At 48.6% G+C, this 15587-nt stretch overlaps 1 protein-coding gene across 2 annotated transcripts; it reads left to right on the top strand.

Moving 5' to 3' along the window:
• The first annotated feature begins 4840 nt into the window (after positions 1-4840).
• On the top strand, positions 4841-12982 carry Crabp1 (cellular retinoic acid binding protein 1). 2 transcript variants are annotated; one of them, XM_028783337.1, is made up of 4 exons: positions 4841-5073; positions 5595-5773; positions 8404-8517; positions 12698-12982. In XM_028783337.1, the coding sequence occupies exons 1-4, from the start codon at positions 5004-5006 to the stop codon at positions 12746-12748; spliced, it is 414 nt and encodes a 137-aa protein (XP_028639170.1). In that variant the 5' UTR covers positions 4841-5003; the 3' UTR covers positions 12749-12982. The 2 variants fall into 2 exon arrangements, with proteins under 2 accessions (XP_028639170.1, XP_028639171.1); XM_028783338.1 differs by lacking the exon at positions 8404-8517.
• The last annotated feature ends 2605 nt before the right edge of the window (positions 12983-15587 follow it).

The raw sequence follows: 15587 nt of genomic DNA, 5'->3' as shown, positions 1-15587 counted from the left end.
CACACACACACCCACACACACCCACACCCACACACACACACACACACCCCACACACACACCCACACACACACCCACACACACACACACACACACACACCTCTCAGGGCCCTCACATTTACGTACCCTCTGAAAAGTTCCCACAATTCCAAACATCACACAATCGCAAAAACTATCTGCAGCTGGCAAAAGCACCCCCTACTAGAGCATCAGGTGAATCATGGTCAGCAGCTCTGGACAGAAAGCAACCCCACGTTCTCACACCTGGGATTAAAACGAAAGCACATTCTGATAATATTTCTGTGTTTTTAAAAAGAAGTCAAAATTCCAGAGTTCTCCTGCGCCAGACCCTTCCTCATTCTCTGGTCTCTCACCCTAGATACTTTCTTTCCAGGATGCGCTCTCCTACTGCAGTACTGAAGTGCGGACTCTGAGCAGTTGCGTGTGTCTGTTGACCAGAGCCTCCAGCCCATAATATGTGATGTGAGAACTCAGTATCCTCTAAACAAAACTGTCTACCACTGGCCCATCTTGCACACCATCATGAAGTCCAGCACTCACTCCCTGGTGACCTTTCATCTTCAACAGCCAGCCAGTCTTTTATGGTTAAGTTTGCTTCCTTAGTAGTTCTCTGATACTTCCTCAGGCAAGGCAGAATGTGAGAACAAGGCTTTCTTCTGCTCTCCATAGCTACAATGTTGCACACTTGTGCACACACATGTACAATAAAATAAAGCTTAATTTGACCTTAGTATACATGATTCCTGACATGCTCCCACACATACACAAATATTAACCTGAAATCTGGTTAAATCGCCTCTCTCAAGTCTTTCTTCATTCTGCCCCCGCTGTTCTTGAGTGGTGTTGACTGAACTGGTTCTCTGAAACGTCAGCCCTGCAGGCTAGCAGGCCTTGATGGTTTAGAGAATGCATACACCGTCTGCTCTGCTGCAGAATCCGTAGGTACATTAGCATCCTGCAGGTGGCTCATCGTCACCACCACAGACCCCTGCGTCCCTACTTCTGACTGCCCACCTGCCACAACAGAGAGGCCTTCAACCTCCAGGCACATTCAGATCTACAGATCTGTAAGCTAGTCAACTTTCTCCCCAGCCCCCAAGCCCCACCCCACTCCCATGTCCCTCCATCTTCTGCCCAGGCCTCCTGGCCCTTTCAACACTTTCTTTCTTGGAAAGACAATTTAAAATGTAATTAATTCATTTACTTGGTGTGTGTTGGTATACTGCTGTTGCACATGTGGAGGTCAAAGGACAACTTCTAATAGTCATCGCTCTCCTTCTACGATGGGAGCCCTGGAGATGGAATTCAAGTTGTCAGGCTTAGTCACAAGTATCTTTACCAGCTGAGCCACCTCATCAGCTACCTCAAACTTTTCTTCCTACCATTCTCAGTTGCCCTACCTTTCTGTCTTTGGGCTTCAGGCTGCCATCCACCATGCTGTCCCTAAGTATTAGCATCCCAAAGAGGCTAGAGATAAGCATATTCTTCAATAAGCTGGAGCTAGCCTCATCTGCTCCTTGGCTTCCCTGCAGCCTGCCTGGTACCCAGCATGACTTCTCTGTATGGAATTACTTTTAGCAGTCACAGAAAGGGCCCTTCTAAGGCTTTGCCACCTTCCAGCCTGTTCTCCATTCTTTACAGAACACCTATCATGTCCTTTGGGGAAAGGAGAGGACACAGAACTTCCCATTCCATTTGTGGCCCTTTGTCCTTGGTGGAAGGTTTTTGTCTGCTTCTTAGGCCTCACCCCTTTCCAGTTGTGTAGTTCAGTCACGCTGGGAAACACATAGTTCTACATAACCACACAACTAACACTCTCGTCCCCTTCAGGCTTTCTCTTCAGGTTCAACCCAGGCGGGACCACGCACCTGCCAGCAGGCACCGTCAGCCCATGTGGTACACACAGGGTCTGCAGGTTCTAGGTTCTTCTCAGTGGAACAGGAAGCCCTCAGCAACAGGCCCCAGATCCTCTATCCTTGGAGCTGCACCCAGTTCCTGTTTCAGACAGGCCTTGGCAAAGGTTCATATGCAAAAAGGTAAAGAAGCAGAAGAAAAGGAGTAGGGAGGCAGGCTCAGAGGATTGAGAGAACCCAAGAGCTGGGTCTCCCCTACTCAGTAGGGCTCTTTCTCTGGATCCTGAGTATGAAGCATGGTGGAAAATGTCCTTGTGGCTCTTTTGGTTTTGGTGTTCCCCGGTAGCCAGAGTTCCAGTGACAGCCAGCTTCCCAGCTGCTCCCCCCCCACACACACTATTGTCCTGCTGTGACAATACCAACCTGGGGCAGGCCCCTCTTGGCTCCTGGTGACTCCCCTTGCTTCTCCCTCTCTCTCACTTTGATTTTGTTGTGTGTAGTGTGTTTGCATGTATATATTCATGTATGTTTACACATGTGTGCACAGGCGCATGGAAGCTAGGGACTGGTGTTAAGTATCTTCTTCAATCTCTCTCTCTCCCTCTCTCTCTCTCTCTCTCTCCCTCTCTCTCTCTCTCTCTCTCTCTCTCTCTCTTATTTTATGAGTCAACAGAACCTGGAGAGACTCAACACAGCTAAACTGACTGGCCAGTGAGCGCCAGGAATCTGCCTCGCCACCACACCTCACACCTGGCTGTTTACCTGTGTGCTGGAGACTGGCACTCAGGTTGTCATGCCTGGGCTCTAAGTGCTTTACCCACAGAGCCATTTCCCCTGCTCTCAACCATGAATCCCACCACCTTGCCGTTTTCTACTTTCCCTTCAGTCCGCGGGTACCTTTGCTGTAAAACCAGCCCACTGCTGTTCTGTCATCCACAGCGCCGCCATCTTTACTCGCTTTCCCTGGGCTATAAACTCTAAAACTGCTTTTCCAGCTCCTTCAGCCTCCAGCTCCCAACCCTGACTGACTTAACACCTTGCCGGCCACAAGTATTAAATGAGGGACACCCCTCTTTTGATTCCATCACTGTAGAGACAGGATACCTACCTTGTAGATCTCAGAGCACAAGGTATGTTCAGAGCCCTCTTTTCAAGGATTAAAAAAATTCAAGATGGAGGGCTTGGGAGATGGCTCAGATGATAGTGTTTGTCACACAAATACGAGGACCTGTGTTCTCATCCCAGGCAGCCACATGAAAATACAGGCATGATGGAGTACAACTGGAGTCCCAGTGCTGGGGAAGTGGACATGGGATCGGCCAGCATCGGGGCCTCCTGGCCAGCTAGACTTGCTCAATTGGTGAGCTCCAGATTCAGTGAGACCCTGTCTCTAAGAGTATGGTGAAGAGTGGCAGAGACCTCTAGACACATGTGCACCTGCACGTACCATACCTAGTACATAAAGACATAAAAGTAAATCAATAAAATACTTCAAGATGTCAATACCAGAGGTGCTATCCATTTTCCAATTCAGTTACCAAGTTCTTCTAAGCGTACAGCCCCTATGCTGGCACAGATGGCACATGTATGAAGCTGTCCCCACCACACCCTTTCCCAGCCGGCTATGACCCCTCTCCACTCTCTTGTCTTCAGCTGTCTTAGATGGCTTCTCAGGGCCCCTAGACAGAACCAATTGCAGCCCCTTCCAGAAGGACAGGGCCTCTCTTCTGTTAGCATTCAGCACAAATCACCCCCGGGTCCTTGGAGAATCCTCACCCCACACCACCTATAGGCTTCAGAACATTTGCATCTTTTGAGAATCGATTCACTTCTGAGACCCACCTGGCAAAGCCTGAGGAAATGAGGGTGCATTGATCAACTTTGATCACTGACCTCTAAATGGTCAATTTTCCCAGGGAAGACTGGACCAAAAGGAACCTGTCAATTCCAGGGAAAGTAATCTGGTTAGAAAACAGAATTTTACAGCACATGGGTCATGATGAGTGGGCAACCTCCTTTTTTTTTTCCAACCCACAGAGGAAAAGTGACCTTTGGGGACCAAGCACAGCATGCTCAAAAGCTGCCACGAGTGGCAGGTTCTAGGATCCCGAATTGGGCAGTTTGGCTGAGGTGTACCAATGGTGAAACATTGGAAAGAGGCTGCAATGATATTTTGAGATCTGAAATACGGAAAGGCACGATGACCTGTGTGTAATCCCTTAGGCGTTGCTTTTCAGATCTGTCTAAGCAAAGGCAAGACTAGGCTCTCTTGCTCGGCCTTCCCAGGACTGCAGAGCTCAAACCCGCAATTTTAGGCAAAACAAGCTGCCTCATTTCCCTGCATTTTGCTTGTTCAGTCCCTTCAGCAACAACAAAGGGACGGTGATAGGCTCCCTTCTAACTTAAGCGGAAGAGGTGTGAGAGGCTTGGTTTCCAGCACGGGGTCGTGCCTCAGTGCCTCGGTGCCTCCGTGCCTCCATGCCAGGGGTAGCAAGGGTGGGGGTTGGGCCTTTCCCGCCACTCTAATTGATCCTCCATGTGCTAACTCAAAAGCCAGAACAGAGCGGACTCAACCGGCTAGTGGCAGCCAGAAAATGTGGGTGGAAAGAAAGTAGCTTCTATCCCTACGGCCTTACTACTCACAGATATTTTCAAACAGAGGCAAAAGTAGAGAAATGATGTCGTGATCCTTGAATCCCCACTACCTAGCTAGCTTCATGTATCTCCTCCAGGCCGACCTGACTTCATTAAACCCTCTCCCACCACCCAGTTTAAAACAGGATGTGGGCGGCATGGTGGAAGAGGCAACCGGGGAGAGCAGGTTCCAAGTTGCATCACTGGTGGCTGGGAGGATGAGGAATGGTGAGGGGCGCCTTAAGGCGGGGAGTCGGGCTCACCCCTCGTGGGCCACCCCCGCCCCCGCCTCGCGCGCGCGCAGGGCAGGGGCGGGACCTGAGGGCGGGGCCCCAGAAGGGCGAGGAGGGGGGGCGCTACCCTAGTGACTCAAGGCGCTTGCGGCTGGGCGCAGAACGCCAGTCTCTCTCTGCAACGCCGCGTGTGACCGCTCCGCAGCAGAGGTGGGTCCCTGCCGCTGCCTTCGCGCCGCCGCTACCGCTAACACCACCGCCACCATGCCCAACTTCGCCGGTACCTGGAAGATGCGCAGCAGCGAGAATTTCGACGAGCTCCTCAAGGCGCTGGGTAAGCTGGTGCGAAGGGTATGTTCGGTCTGGTAGAAGCAGCTGCGAGGCCACCAGTCCCAGAGAGGGTAGCCTGGGGGTGGTTTAGGCAGGAGGGAGTCAGTGGAGTGATGAATCTCTGTTTCCTTTACGATCCCTCCACCCCCAAATCCGAATCTCAGAGGAGAACGGACTCCGGACCCAAGGGGTTCAACTAAGGTTTACTGGACATTTGGCGCCTTTCTCGACGGTTCCATCTTTATCTCGTGCTAGATCACAATGAGGAGCAGGAACTTTAAACTGGGGCGTCTTTGAGACCAGATCTTGCCATGAAAGCACTGGGTAACTTAGGAAAGCCACTTGCCATCTTTAAACCTCAGTTTCTCTTCTCGAAAACCCAGGGGAGGACAGAGACAAGTGGAACTAATTTAAGAGCCCCGTCTAAAGCCAGAGGATTTGGGAAAGGCCAAACAGGTCTGGGGCGGGGTCGGAGGGGACCAGTGGGTGAGGACCGGCGACCCGAGCCTGTGCTTCCTTGCGCAGGTGTGAACGCCATGCTGAGGAAGGTGGCAGTGGCGGCTGCGTCCAAGCCGCACGTGGAGATCCGCCAGGACGGGGATCAGTTCTACATCAAGACATCCACTACGGTGCGCACCACGGAGATCAACTTCAAGGTCGGAGAGGACTTCGAGGAGGAGACAGTGGATGGACGCAAATGCAGGGTGAGGCCCCAGAGACCGCACCTCCTTCCCGGGTACCCCTTAAAACGCTTGACTCACTGCCGGGTGTGTCACGGGAAGTTTCTGTGACCTAATGGTCCTGGGCTCAGGAAAAAGCCCTACCCCGGTTCCCCTCATACTATCTCCCGGGCGCCGAGAGGCGCGCGCTTTGAGCTCTGGGTTGCTGTGTGGTCCTGGCTGTGGTTAGCGCCTCGCTAGCGGTGTCTTCAGCGCTAGCTCTGGCAGCATGGGTAGAGGTTCCTAGGACCGCTGCTGCCTCCTGTTCTGCGCAGCTGCCGAGTTACCTGTCATAGGTGGAGTAGCTGATCTAGCGTCCCGCCCCCTGGGTCCCTGGACTGTAAGGGAACGATTCGGATCCAGTTGCACAGCCCAGATCGCCAGTCACCTCTTCCTGCCCTTCCGTGTTCAACAGAGGTCTTTAAGGGAATGGCCAAATTCTTTCAAAAGTAAAAGCAACGCACGTTTTAGTTCAGACAATGTACTGAATGTCCTTTCTAAGTCCTCAAGGGCGAAAGACAGAAAGAGGTGGGTAGGGAGAGAGGGGAAGAGAAGGGGTGAGGAGAAAAGGGGAAGAGAGGGAAAGAGAGAGGCGAGAGAAAGAGGGAGAGAGAGAGAGGGAGAGAGAGAGAGAGAGGGAGGGAGGGAGAGAGGGAGGGAGGGAGGGAGGGGGGGAAGGTGGGAGCAAAGAAGAGAGAAAGGGAGAGAGGGAGGGAGGGAGGGAGGGAGAATGATTTATGAGAAGCCATGGCTTGCTATGTAGCTCTGACTAGGCTAGCCTGCAAGTTTCCATGTAAACCTGGTGACCTCAAACTCCCGGATGCTCCTGCCTCATCCCCTGCCATTCTGGGATTACAGGCATCCACCACTATATCCAACAAGCAAGAGAGGAGTTTTGTTGTTGTTGTTGTTGTTTGTTTGTTTTGTTTTTGTTTTCATTTTGCTTTGTTTTTTTCCTGAGACATGAGCCAAAGGCTAGTGAGTAGTCTGAACTTTGCATTGCTGGTTTTATTTGTAACACCGTGCTATCTCATTTAAAAAGGATGTCCCCTTTCTCCATCATGGGTTTTGTGGTTGTTGTTTAGGCATTTTGTTTTCTTGTTTGGTTAGTTGTTTGAGACAGGATCTCACTCTATAGTCAGGCTGGATCCGAGTTGCTTCGATCCTCCTGTTTCCTCCAAGGGCTAGCTAGTATCACAGAGTCATCATATCCGGCTTCACAGAGTCAACACAGCCAGCTTTCCCAATGTTCTCAAATATTTACAAATGTTGCCAAATATTGTGGCACATTCCCTTAATCCCAGCTCTCCAAAAGCAGAGACAGATCTCTGTGAGCTCAAAGATAGCCAGACCAACACAGTGGCAATTTTGGTTTTGTAATGTAGCAACATTCTAAAGAATGGGAAATTATTTCTTTTCTCTTTCCTGAGCCCATACCTGTCTGATCCAATTGTGACTCTGGTCACCATGTTTGGAAGGACAGAGAGATACAGCCCCAGTTGTACAGATACAGGCTCACTCATAAGACAGTCTTTGCCCATCAAATTTGATTCCCTGCTTGAAGCTAGTAAAATCTGAGGTTCAAGTCACCACACTGTTTGAAAAAACAACAAAAACAAAAAAAAACCAACCAACAAAAAGGACATGGCTGGAACACAGCCCAGTGGTTGCCTAGCATGTGCCTAGCATCAGAGGAGGGGAAAAAAAAATCAGAATAGAGTGGAGAAGGAAGGGTGTCTACTGGAGGGGTTGGCTTGACCAGAGGCAGGGCTCAATTTAGAGCCATCTAACCCTGTCGACTGCCAGAGAGGGCAATTCTGATTTAAGAACAACAAAAGAATCATGTAACACCCTGGAGAGAGTGAGGCTTAAAAATTCCTGTCCCCTCCTCCACCCCTTGTCTAATGAAGGAGTCCCATGTGTCAGTTAAAAAGTGATTATGTGAACATTCAGCGCCACCCAGCCCAGATGTATCTCACTTTGCTGTGGGCAGACACTGGGGAAGCTATAGGGACACTCTCTTTTGCCTGTTCACCTCCAACTCCTTGAAGAACCTTCAAATTGGCTTGATTTTTTTTTAAATGTTTCTAGAAGGATGTAGCGTGGAAAGTGGGAACATCTTTATCCCCAGAGACAGACACCCCGGTTTACTAGAGCAGGCTGTGTGCTATTCTGATGAGGAATGCAGAGAAAGAAAGGTGTTAGTGTAGAGTCTGGCCGTGGAGACCTACCTTCTTGTCTGCCGGCCACCAGAGCAGATGCAAACATAATGTCTCAGCAGTTGTAACATTTTGTGATTCTAACTGAAGTCCAAATTGTTTGGAGAGGTTCACTGTGCTGATAGAAGGGTGCTCTGAATTTTATTCCTGGAGACACAAAGCATGCCTAAGTCTTTGCTGCTCCAGCATGTCTGTGTATATGTGATATAAGATATATTTATGTCCCATAAATCCGAATTGTATTTTATGTGGCTCAGCAGAGAAGATGCTGTGCCCTGGTGACAGAGACCATGTGTTGCTTTTCTGTTCGGCAATTATTCTCCCGTGTTCTTTGTGTTCCTCCCCTCCCGCTGCTGAGACTGTAATTAATATCACTAATGGTTTTCCTGCCTGCAGAGTTTACCCACTTGGGAGAATGAGAACAAGATTCACTGCACACAGACTCTTCTTGAGGGGAATGGCCCCAAAACTTACTGGACCCGAGAGCTGGCCAACGATGAGCTAATCCTGGTAAGGGCCTCCTCAGAGGTGGGCCACACACGTCCTGTCCTCATGCTCACTATTTGAGAAAGTCTTTGTCACAGGTTAAAATGTGAGCAGAAAGCTTGGATGGACAGTTTCAACCAGAGGAAACCATTGTTAAATGGTTGGCAGGTGGAGGTGGGAGGGTTACCTGAGAGGGCAGGGTCATATCTGAGATTGGTTTGATTGCCAGACCTTATCCAAACTGTTCTATGACAACCCCAGTGGCAGGTGACACTCAGTCTCCTCTCTGGCTTGGCTTGGAATGCTGGAGCTCCATCAGACCCCTTAGCTTATACAAAACGAGATCCCCTCTGCCCCCCATGACCCATTTTGCTAATAAAGTTTCACAAAACTTTATCACATTAGCATTCAAAGCCATACAGAAATTTTTACTCCAGTCTTAAAAATTTTGTTGCCCCCAGGAGCCAGGCAAGGACGTTTTGGAAATGTCTGATGGTACTGGTGTGGGAAGGTGGACGTTTTGGGGCTGGAGAAGTCAAGCACTGTGCAGAAGTATGGCGATAGAAACCTTTTGTGTGTGTGTGTGTGTGTGTGTGTGTGTGTGTGTGTGTTTGTGTTTGTTTGTTTCTTTTGGAGTTTCTTGTTTTGTAATTTTTGAGGCAAGGTTTCTCAGGGTAGTGGAATTCAGTCAGGCTGGCCTCCAACTCAAGGATCTGCCTGTCTCTGCCTCCCTAGCACTGAAATAAAAGGCATGTGTACCATGCCTAGACTAAACATTTTAAAAACCCACAGCAAAATGTACCTGGTAAGGCCACGTTTAAAGCCTTTTATATTGTCTGCCCCACTCCAGTAACTCCTGTAACGCAACAGTTTGAAGGCTGAGGCAGGGAAGTTAGGAGTTCCAGGCCAGTGGGGGCTGTAGAACAAGACCCTGTCTCAAAACAAACAGACAACAAAACAACAAAAACCCAAAGGGATTAACTTCTTCACACCTCCAGTTTTATTCAGAGGAAAGAGGGGAGCTGAGAGATAAAGTAGCCCCTACTTTCTTTCCCTGTGTTTCTGAACTGACTGATAGCTCCCACACCAGGCTAGAAAAAGAAAAGGCCCTTATGGGTGCCCAGGAATTTATACCCTTTGTTTTCCGTTAGGCATTCTGTTAACCTCACCCCTGTGAGGCTCCCTGACCCCATTATCTAGAGAGAAGTTTGTTGAGGAAAGACACCCCGTGCGACTGTGACATGGACCCTCTCTGTTCTTCCCAAGCTCCGCGTAAAGCTCCTGTTGTTAACGGAGAGATTGAACTGCAGCCACTGAGATTCCTTTCAGCCCTAAAATTACACGTTTAGCCTTCAAGAAGACCCTAAATTGAGCTGTCTGTTACTCTGAGGCTGTTTGATCTCTCCCCCTTCCTCGCCTCTTGTCCTTTGCTAAAATGACTTAACTAGCTCTTCTTTCATGGACAAAGGGCTGGCTTAATTTGCAACCTAGCTAATGTTTCCAGCTGAGGGCTACCTCATGAACTCAGAGACCAATTTGAGGCTGAGTTGGAAAATCTTGGAAATCTAGGGAAACTGGCACATGCATTTTGTGGGGACCAGAGGTAGCAAGGAACGGCGAGATGATGATAGATTTCTTGAATCTAGCTAAGGGTTAAGCAGGATTTCAGTTTACACTGAAAAAGTGGGATTTTGGTCACCTCTGGAATACTGTGAAGCTGGTGTCACAGGCTGAATGTCAGTGAAGGACTCTGCCACATTTTGTCCCTTCCTACCCCACTCGGCAGTTCCTCCCAGGCATCCTTCCCTGGCTCGGTGAACATATATACAAGCCTCAAAGGGAGCATTAATTCTTGGCATTTGGGATGTGAAATGTGGGCTTTTTTTCCAAGGGTTATTATCGTTAATAAATCTAAAACGTTGGGAGATGTAATCTTCGTGTAAGGAGAGGTAAGTAACTTTAGTTTAGTTGAAATAAGTGTCCCCAGAGCCAACAGTAAATTGCCACAGGCTGTAAATCATCCTCCTTTGAAAACTGAGTATACTCCCTCACACTGCTCTGGAATACTCCACGGAGTTTCTTCCTGGAGCCTCTGCGGCGAGCATAAATGTTTCCAATGGGAGGCAGGAAAGGGCTTTTCAATTGGAGTTCGATGTGTGAGGATTTCTTCCCATGTCATGAAGCTATTTTTTTTTCGACTGAGTAAGCTCCAGAGACCTATGTGGCAATAGACTCACAGAACTCTGGGAAATCAGCATGGTTCTTAGGGAGAAACATCTAAAAAATAGATTTATGAAGGGAAATCTACTCCATCCCAATCCCCAACACGTGCCCAGGACAGACTATCTTCCCTCACTAATGGGGAAGGCGGTAGACACAAAGCTCTTAAAACTGCCCATCTTGTCAGAACTCCCTAATAATCACTACATGCAGGAAATATTTCTTGAGAGCATGTGATTCCTTAGCCAATATCCCAAGAGCATCTGGTCACTAAGGACTCCAAGGGTAAGGATGTGAAACTCATCCCATCTTACATTGATTAAAATCAAACAGTAGGACTGAGAGAACGTTTGCCTAGTTCAGACAAGACCCTGGATTCTATCCCTACCTAGCATGACAAATAAATAGATTTTTAAAATCTAAAGATCTTGACGTAATTAAATCCTTAGCACAATGGTTTTTGCTTCTCTTGAATTGCCAGCTGTTTAGGGAATCAGAAAGATAAAGGCCTTTCAACACAGAAACATGCAAATGTGCCCACATCAAGACTGCCAGCCGGGGAGGCTTTGTCTTTGTTGTTTGTTTAACTTTTATGCGAATGGGTGCTTTGCTGGCATGTTGTCTTTGTACAGTATGCGTGCCAGTGCCTGTGAAGGCCAGAGGAGGGTGTTGGAGCCTTTGGAACTGGAGTTACAGACACTTGTAAGCTGCCATGTGGGTGCTGGGACTCAAACCTGGTCTGATAGAACAGAACTGCTGAGCCATCTCTCCAGCCCTCCCTTTCCAGCGTTTTCATCACCCCCCCCCCAACCCCAACACACACACACATAGGCATTGGTTTCTCTGTTCTGACAGTGAGAGTCCCAGGAGAGCAGACCTGTGAGTAATTGGTATTTGGGGAAATTTGAGACATCTTACTTATACAGGTGCTACCATTTCAGGCACCAGAAGAAAAATATCCCTTCCCATCTGTGGAAGGATTTATATTCTCCATCTAGCCAACAAAAAGTCGTAGAATCCTAGCTGGAAAGAACCCTCAGAATGATCTTGTTCAAAGTCACCCTTCCCTATAACCCTGAGCAGGCCAAGAGAGGGAGAGTCTTGCCCAGCTCTGGCTGCAGAGCAGGGTCAGAAGGTCGATGTTCTGTTCTTGCATCTGAGACTAATGCTTTAGTTTAGAGATGAAGAGTATTACAGCTATGCCTCCACATCCATGAGTGTTGGTTACAGGAACCCTGCAGACACCAAACTGCTCAAGTGCTCAAGTTGCTGGTATAAAATGGTGTAGCATTTGGCCTACATACAGCCTCCTGTCTCGTTCCGAGTTTACAGTCATTCCTGGCCATAAACATGCCATGCAAACATGTTATACTCTATTGGCTAAGGAATAATAACATGAAAAGTGGTTGTGCATGTTTAGGATATATGCAGGTGTTCAGTGAGTATTTTTAATCTGTGCTTGGTTGAGTGTGAAGGTATAGAACCCATGTGTACAGAGGGCAGGCTGTCCTCACATCAGGCTGTTGTGCTAGATGGCTGCCTTCCAGAATGCAGTTCTGTCTTTTCTCCAAAACACAATCTATCTGGCTGCAGCCGTCCAAGCCCTTCACTGTCTTGCAGTCACTTGAAAGGACACAGAAGCACCTTCAGAAATATCCAACGTGATATTCATTTCTCTTCAGTCTCACTTCAAAACTAAAGCCAGGAAATTCACATGTCTTAGGCCAGCAGTCATAGGTCCTGGAAGCAAAGGAGAACCGAATATAACATAATCCTATGCCCTAGTTATTTCTCTGCTGAGAGGGAGCTTAGGGCAGAACGTGTGCTCCGTGCCCTGAGCACCAGCCTGAGCACACAGCTCCAGAGTTAAAGTCTTATGTGAAGCATTGTTAACCAGGCAGTCACTCATCTTGTTGGTGAAATGCTTTAAATATTTTTGCACAGGCATCTGTCTTGATTGGTTTTCCTTTTCTTTTCTGGGCAGACATTTGGCGCCGATGATGTGGTGTGCACAAGAATTTATGTCCGGGAGTAAAGGTGGCCAGCTTGTTCCTGCGTTCACGACAGGATGCAAGTTCCCCTGAGGAATATGCCGTGGTCCCGCGCTGCCAGTGGGTCCTTCCTCCACACACCTCTCCCCATGAGTATTAGGCAACCCCATTTCCCCTAAGACAATATTGTAGTGCCCTCCCCTCAGTCCCCCGTTGCCTTGTGCATCCCTGGTTTGGCATTTGCATGATTGTACCAGTCATTAAACTGGTTGGACGCATCTCCAAGCTCTTTATTTGAGAGGGGGCTGCTTCTGTTTCAGCGTGGGAGTTAAGAAGTGCTGGCCTGTGTCAACTTTTCATCTTGGCCATAATGCACAGAACATCCATCAGCAGACACAAGCAGAATTAGTCATGAATGATGGTTTCTAGGAGGAAAATGGGCAGCACAGTCCAAGGCCTTTACTGAGGAGAGCATATAAGAAAGGGCTGCTTATATGTGCATTTATAGGGTCAGGGCGAGGAGAGCCAGCGAAGGAAGATGAGGCCCTCCAAACCTAACAACTGAGGGAGACTCACTACTCCTAAGCTGAACTAAAGTCGGAGGGAGAGGTAACACACCTTTGAGAGTTGCAGCCCGAGGGAGGGCCCTGCAGGAGCAGTGGGGATATGAAGAACACTGCTACTGTTTTAAAAAAAAAGCCAGGCGTGGCAGTGGCGGTAAGTGCCTTTAATTGAAGTACTCTGAGGGTCCATGCAGGAGGATCTCTGTGAGTTTGAAGCCAGTCTGACCTATGTAGTGAGTTTCAGGACAACCAGGATTACAGACCCCAGGGCAGTACAGTCGAAAACTCAGGTTTGAACATGGAGAAGAATCCTGACCTCTCTTCACTCAGTACTGTTCATTTTGTCCATTGTGCAGTGGACACTAGAATGTGGAGGACCAGTGATTGGAGCCACGGAGGAGAGTCTAGTAAAGATACCCCTTCCCAGGCCATAGCTAGACAGTCGGTGGATCTCAGTGGGCAAATACAGACAGTAGCTTTCACACTTGCCAATATTTACTTTTGAAAATAGGTAAATTTCACCCTAAAAGCTAGGAGCTGGGGAAGTAGCGCAGTTGTCAGAGTGTTTGCCTAGCATGTGTGAAGCCCTGGGTTTGAACCCCAGTGTAGTATAAACAGGGCAGTGGGAAATGCCTGGAAGACCAGTACTGAGAAGGAGGAACAAGACTCAACTACACAGCAAGTCTGGAGGCCAGCGTGGGAGAGATACATAAGGTGATCTTTAAACAGAGAGATGACAGGGGGATCTGGCATCCCTGGGCCCACACCCCTCCAGGGCAGTTGCTGGTTCAGCAGCTTCCGGTACCCCTTGCCTTCCCCAAACTCCATTCTTGTCCCTGAGCTCACTTACCTGGTGTATTTGTCTTCCCACCTGAAGCCCTTGGGGCTCTCAGCAAGGCTGGGTCAGAGTGTTGGGGCCTGGAAAAGGCCAGGGGACCCTCAAGCATTCATACTGAGCTGAGGTAGACATCTAAGGCCCAGGGGCCCCATGCAAGAGTAAATGGGGACACATTTATAGGAACCTCCATACCTCTCAGCCCAAAGCTCCACCTTGTTCCTAGGAGACTATGTGCTTCTCCAAAGATCTGAATGGCGGCACCTGTGCCCATGCTAAGCCCATGCTTGTGATCCCATCCATGACTTTCCCTAAAACACTGTTCCTCTTGGGAGGCAGAGGCAGGCGGATTTCTGAGTTCGAGGCCAGCCTGGTCTACAGAGTGAGTTCCAGGACAGCCCAGGCTATGCAGAGAAACACTGTCTCGGAAAAAAAAAATCACTGTTCCTGATAGTTTGAATGCCATCAGGTGTTGATGTGTCAAGTCAGGCCAGAATCTGAGCCAGAGTCAAGAGGAAGCCTGCCGCTCCACTACATTTTGTCTCTGGAATCCTGACATGCCTTTGTTTATGCCTAGAGCCTCCTAAAGTCCATAATACAAACAACTTTGCTTCCTGTTCTACTCCAGTGCACATGGGACCAGAGTACAGGCAACATGCGATCACCTCCATTCTGCTAACCTGTGTCCACTGCCCCTGTCCAAGTCAATACTCTGTGCCCTAAGGTATGGAGTAGAATACTGAGGGGGAGAGGCTGCTCTGAAGCTTCTTTGGGGACAGATGGGGAGAGCCTTGAATATGGAGAGGTCCCAGATTGATATGCAATGAACAGAAAACATACTTTCCTGAGTGGAGGTGAGCTGGTCACACTAGAGACTTGTGTGTTTAAATATTATGAAAACTCTACCCAGTAGGTGCTAGCTACTCATAGCCAACATGAAGGGGCCAAGCAAGGCCTCATACACTGGTGTCTTCCTCTTCCTGGGTTCCTGCTGCTTTGCTATCTTCTACACATCTGGATTTGCTTCATAAGGGCAGGGCTGGCTACAGAAAGGTTGAAAGGGCTATCTATTCCTCACTCTGGGAATCAGGCTATTTCCATGTAACACGTCACGTGCATCAGGTCACATGGATTACACGCTTCTTTCAGATTATATTTCACAGGAGATGAAGAATAAATCAGAGTGAAAGCAGCTGCAGCCCTCATTGGCTTGACAACCAGCAGGCATAGGTAGGGACATTTGGGTGACAAGATGAGGTAAGAGTACCAGTTGATCACACAGAGCACCTACTGTAGACTGCATCTCTTGAATAGTATTGGTTTTACAATATAATTGATTTTACATTTTTCAGATAAAGATACATTGTTTCTCATTCCCTCATGGAATAAGTACCTCTCATTAGGTATGTCCTATAGGGATGTAGGATGCCATATTTCCCCAGTCTCCTCTCTTAAGGAAACAAAAACCCAGGTTTTCTTTTCTTT

Source organism: Grammomys surdaster, unplaced genomic scaffold, assembly GCF_004785775.1.
Source record: "Grammomys surdaster isolate TR1022 unplaced genomic scaffold, NIH_TR_1.0 1057, whole genome shotgun sequence".
Classification (NCBI taxonomy): Eukaryota; Metazoa; Chordata; class Mammalia; order Rodentia; family Muridae; genus Grammomys; species Grammomys surdaster.
The sequence above is the reverse complement of the archived record's forward strand: the minus strand, read 5'-3'. Positions and strand labels throughout refer to the sequence as shown.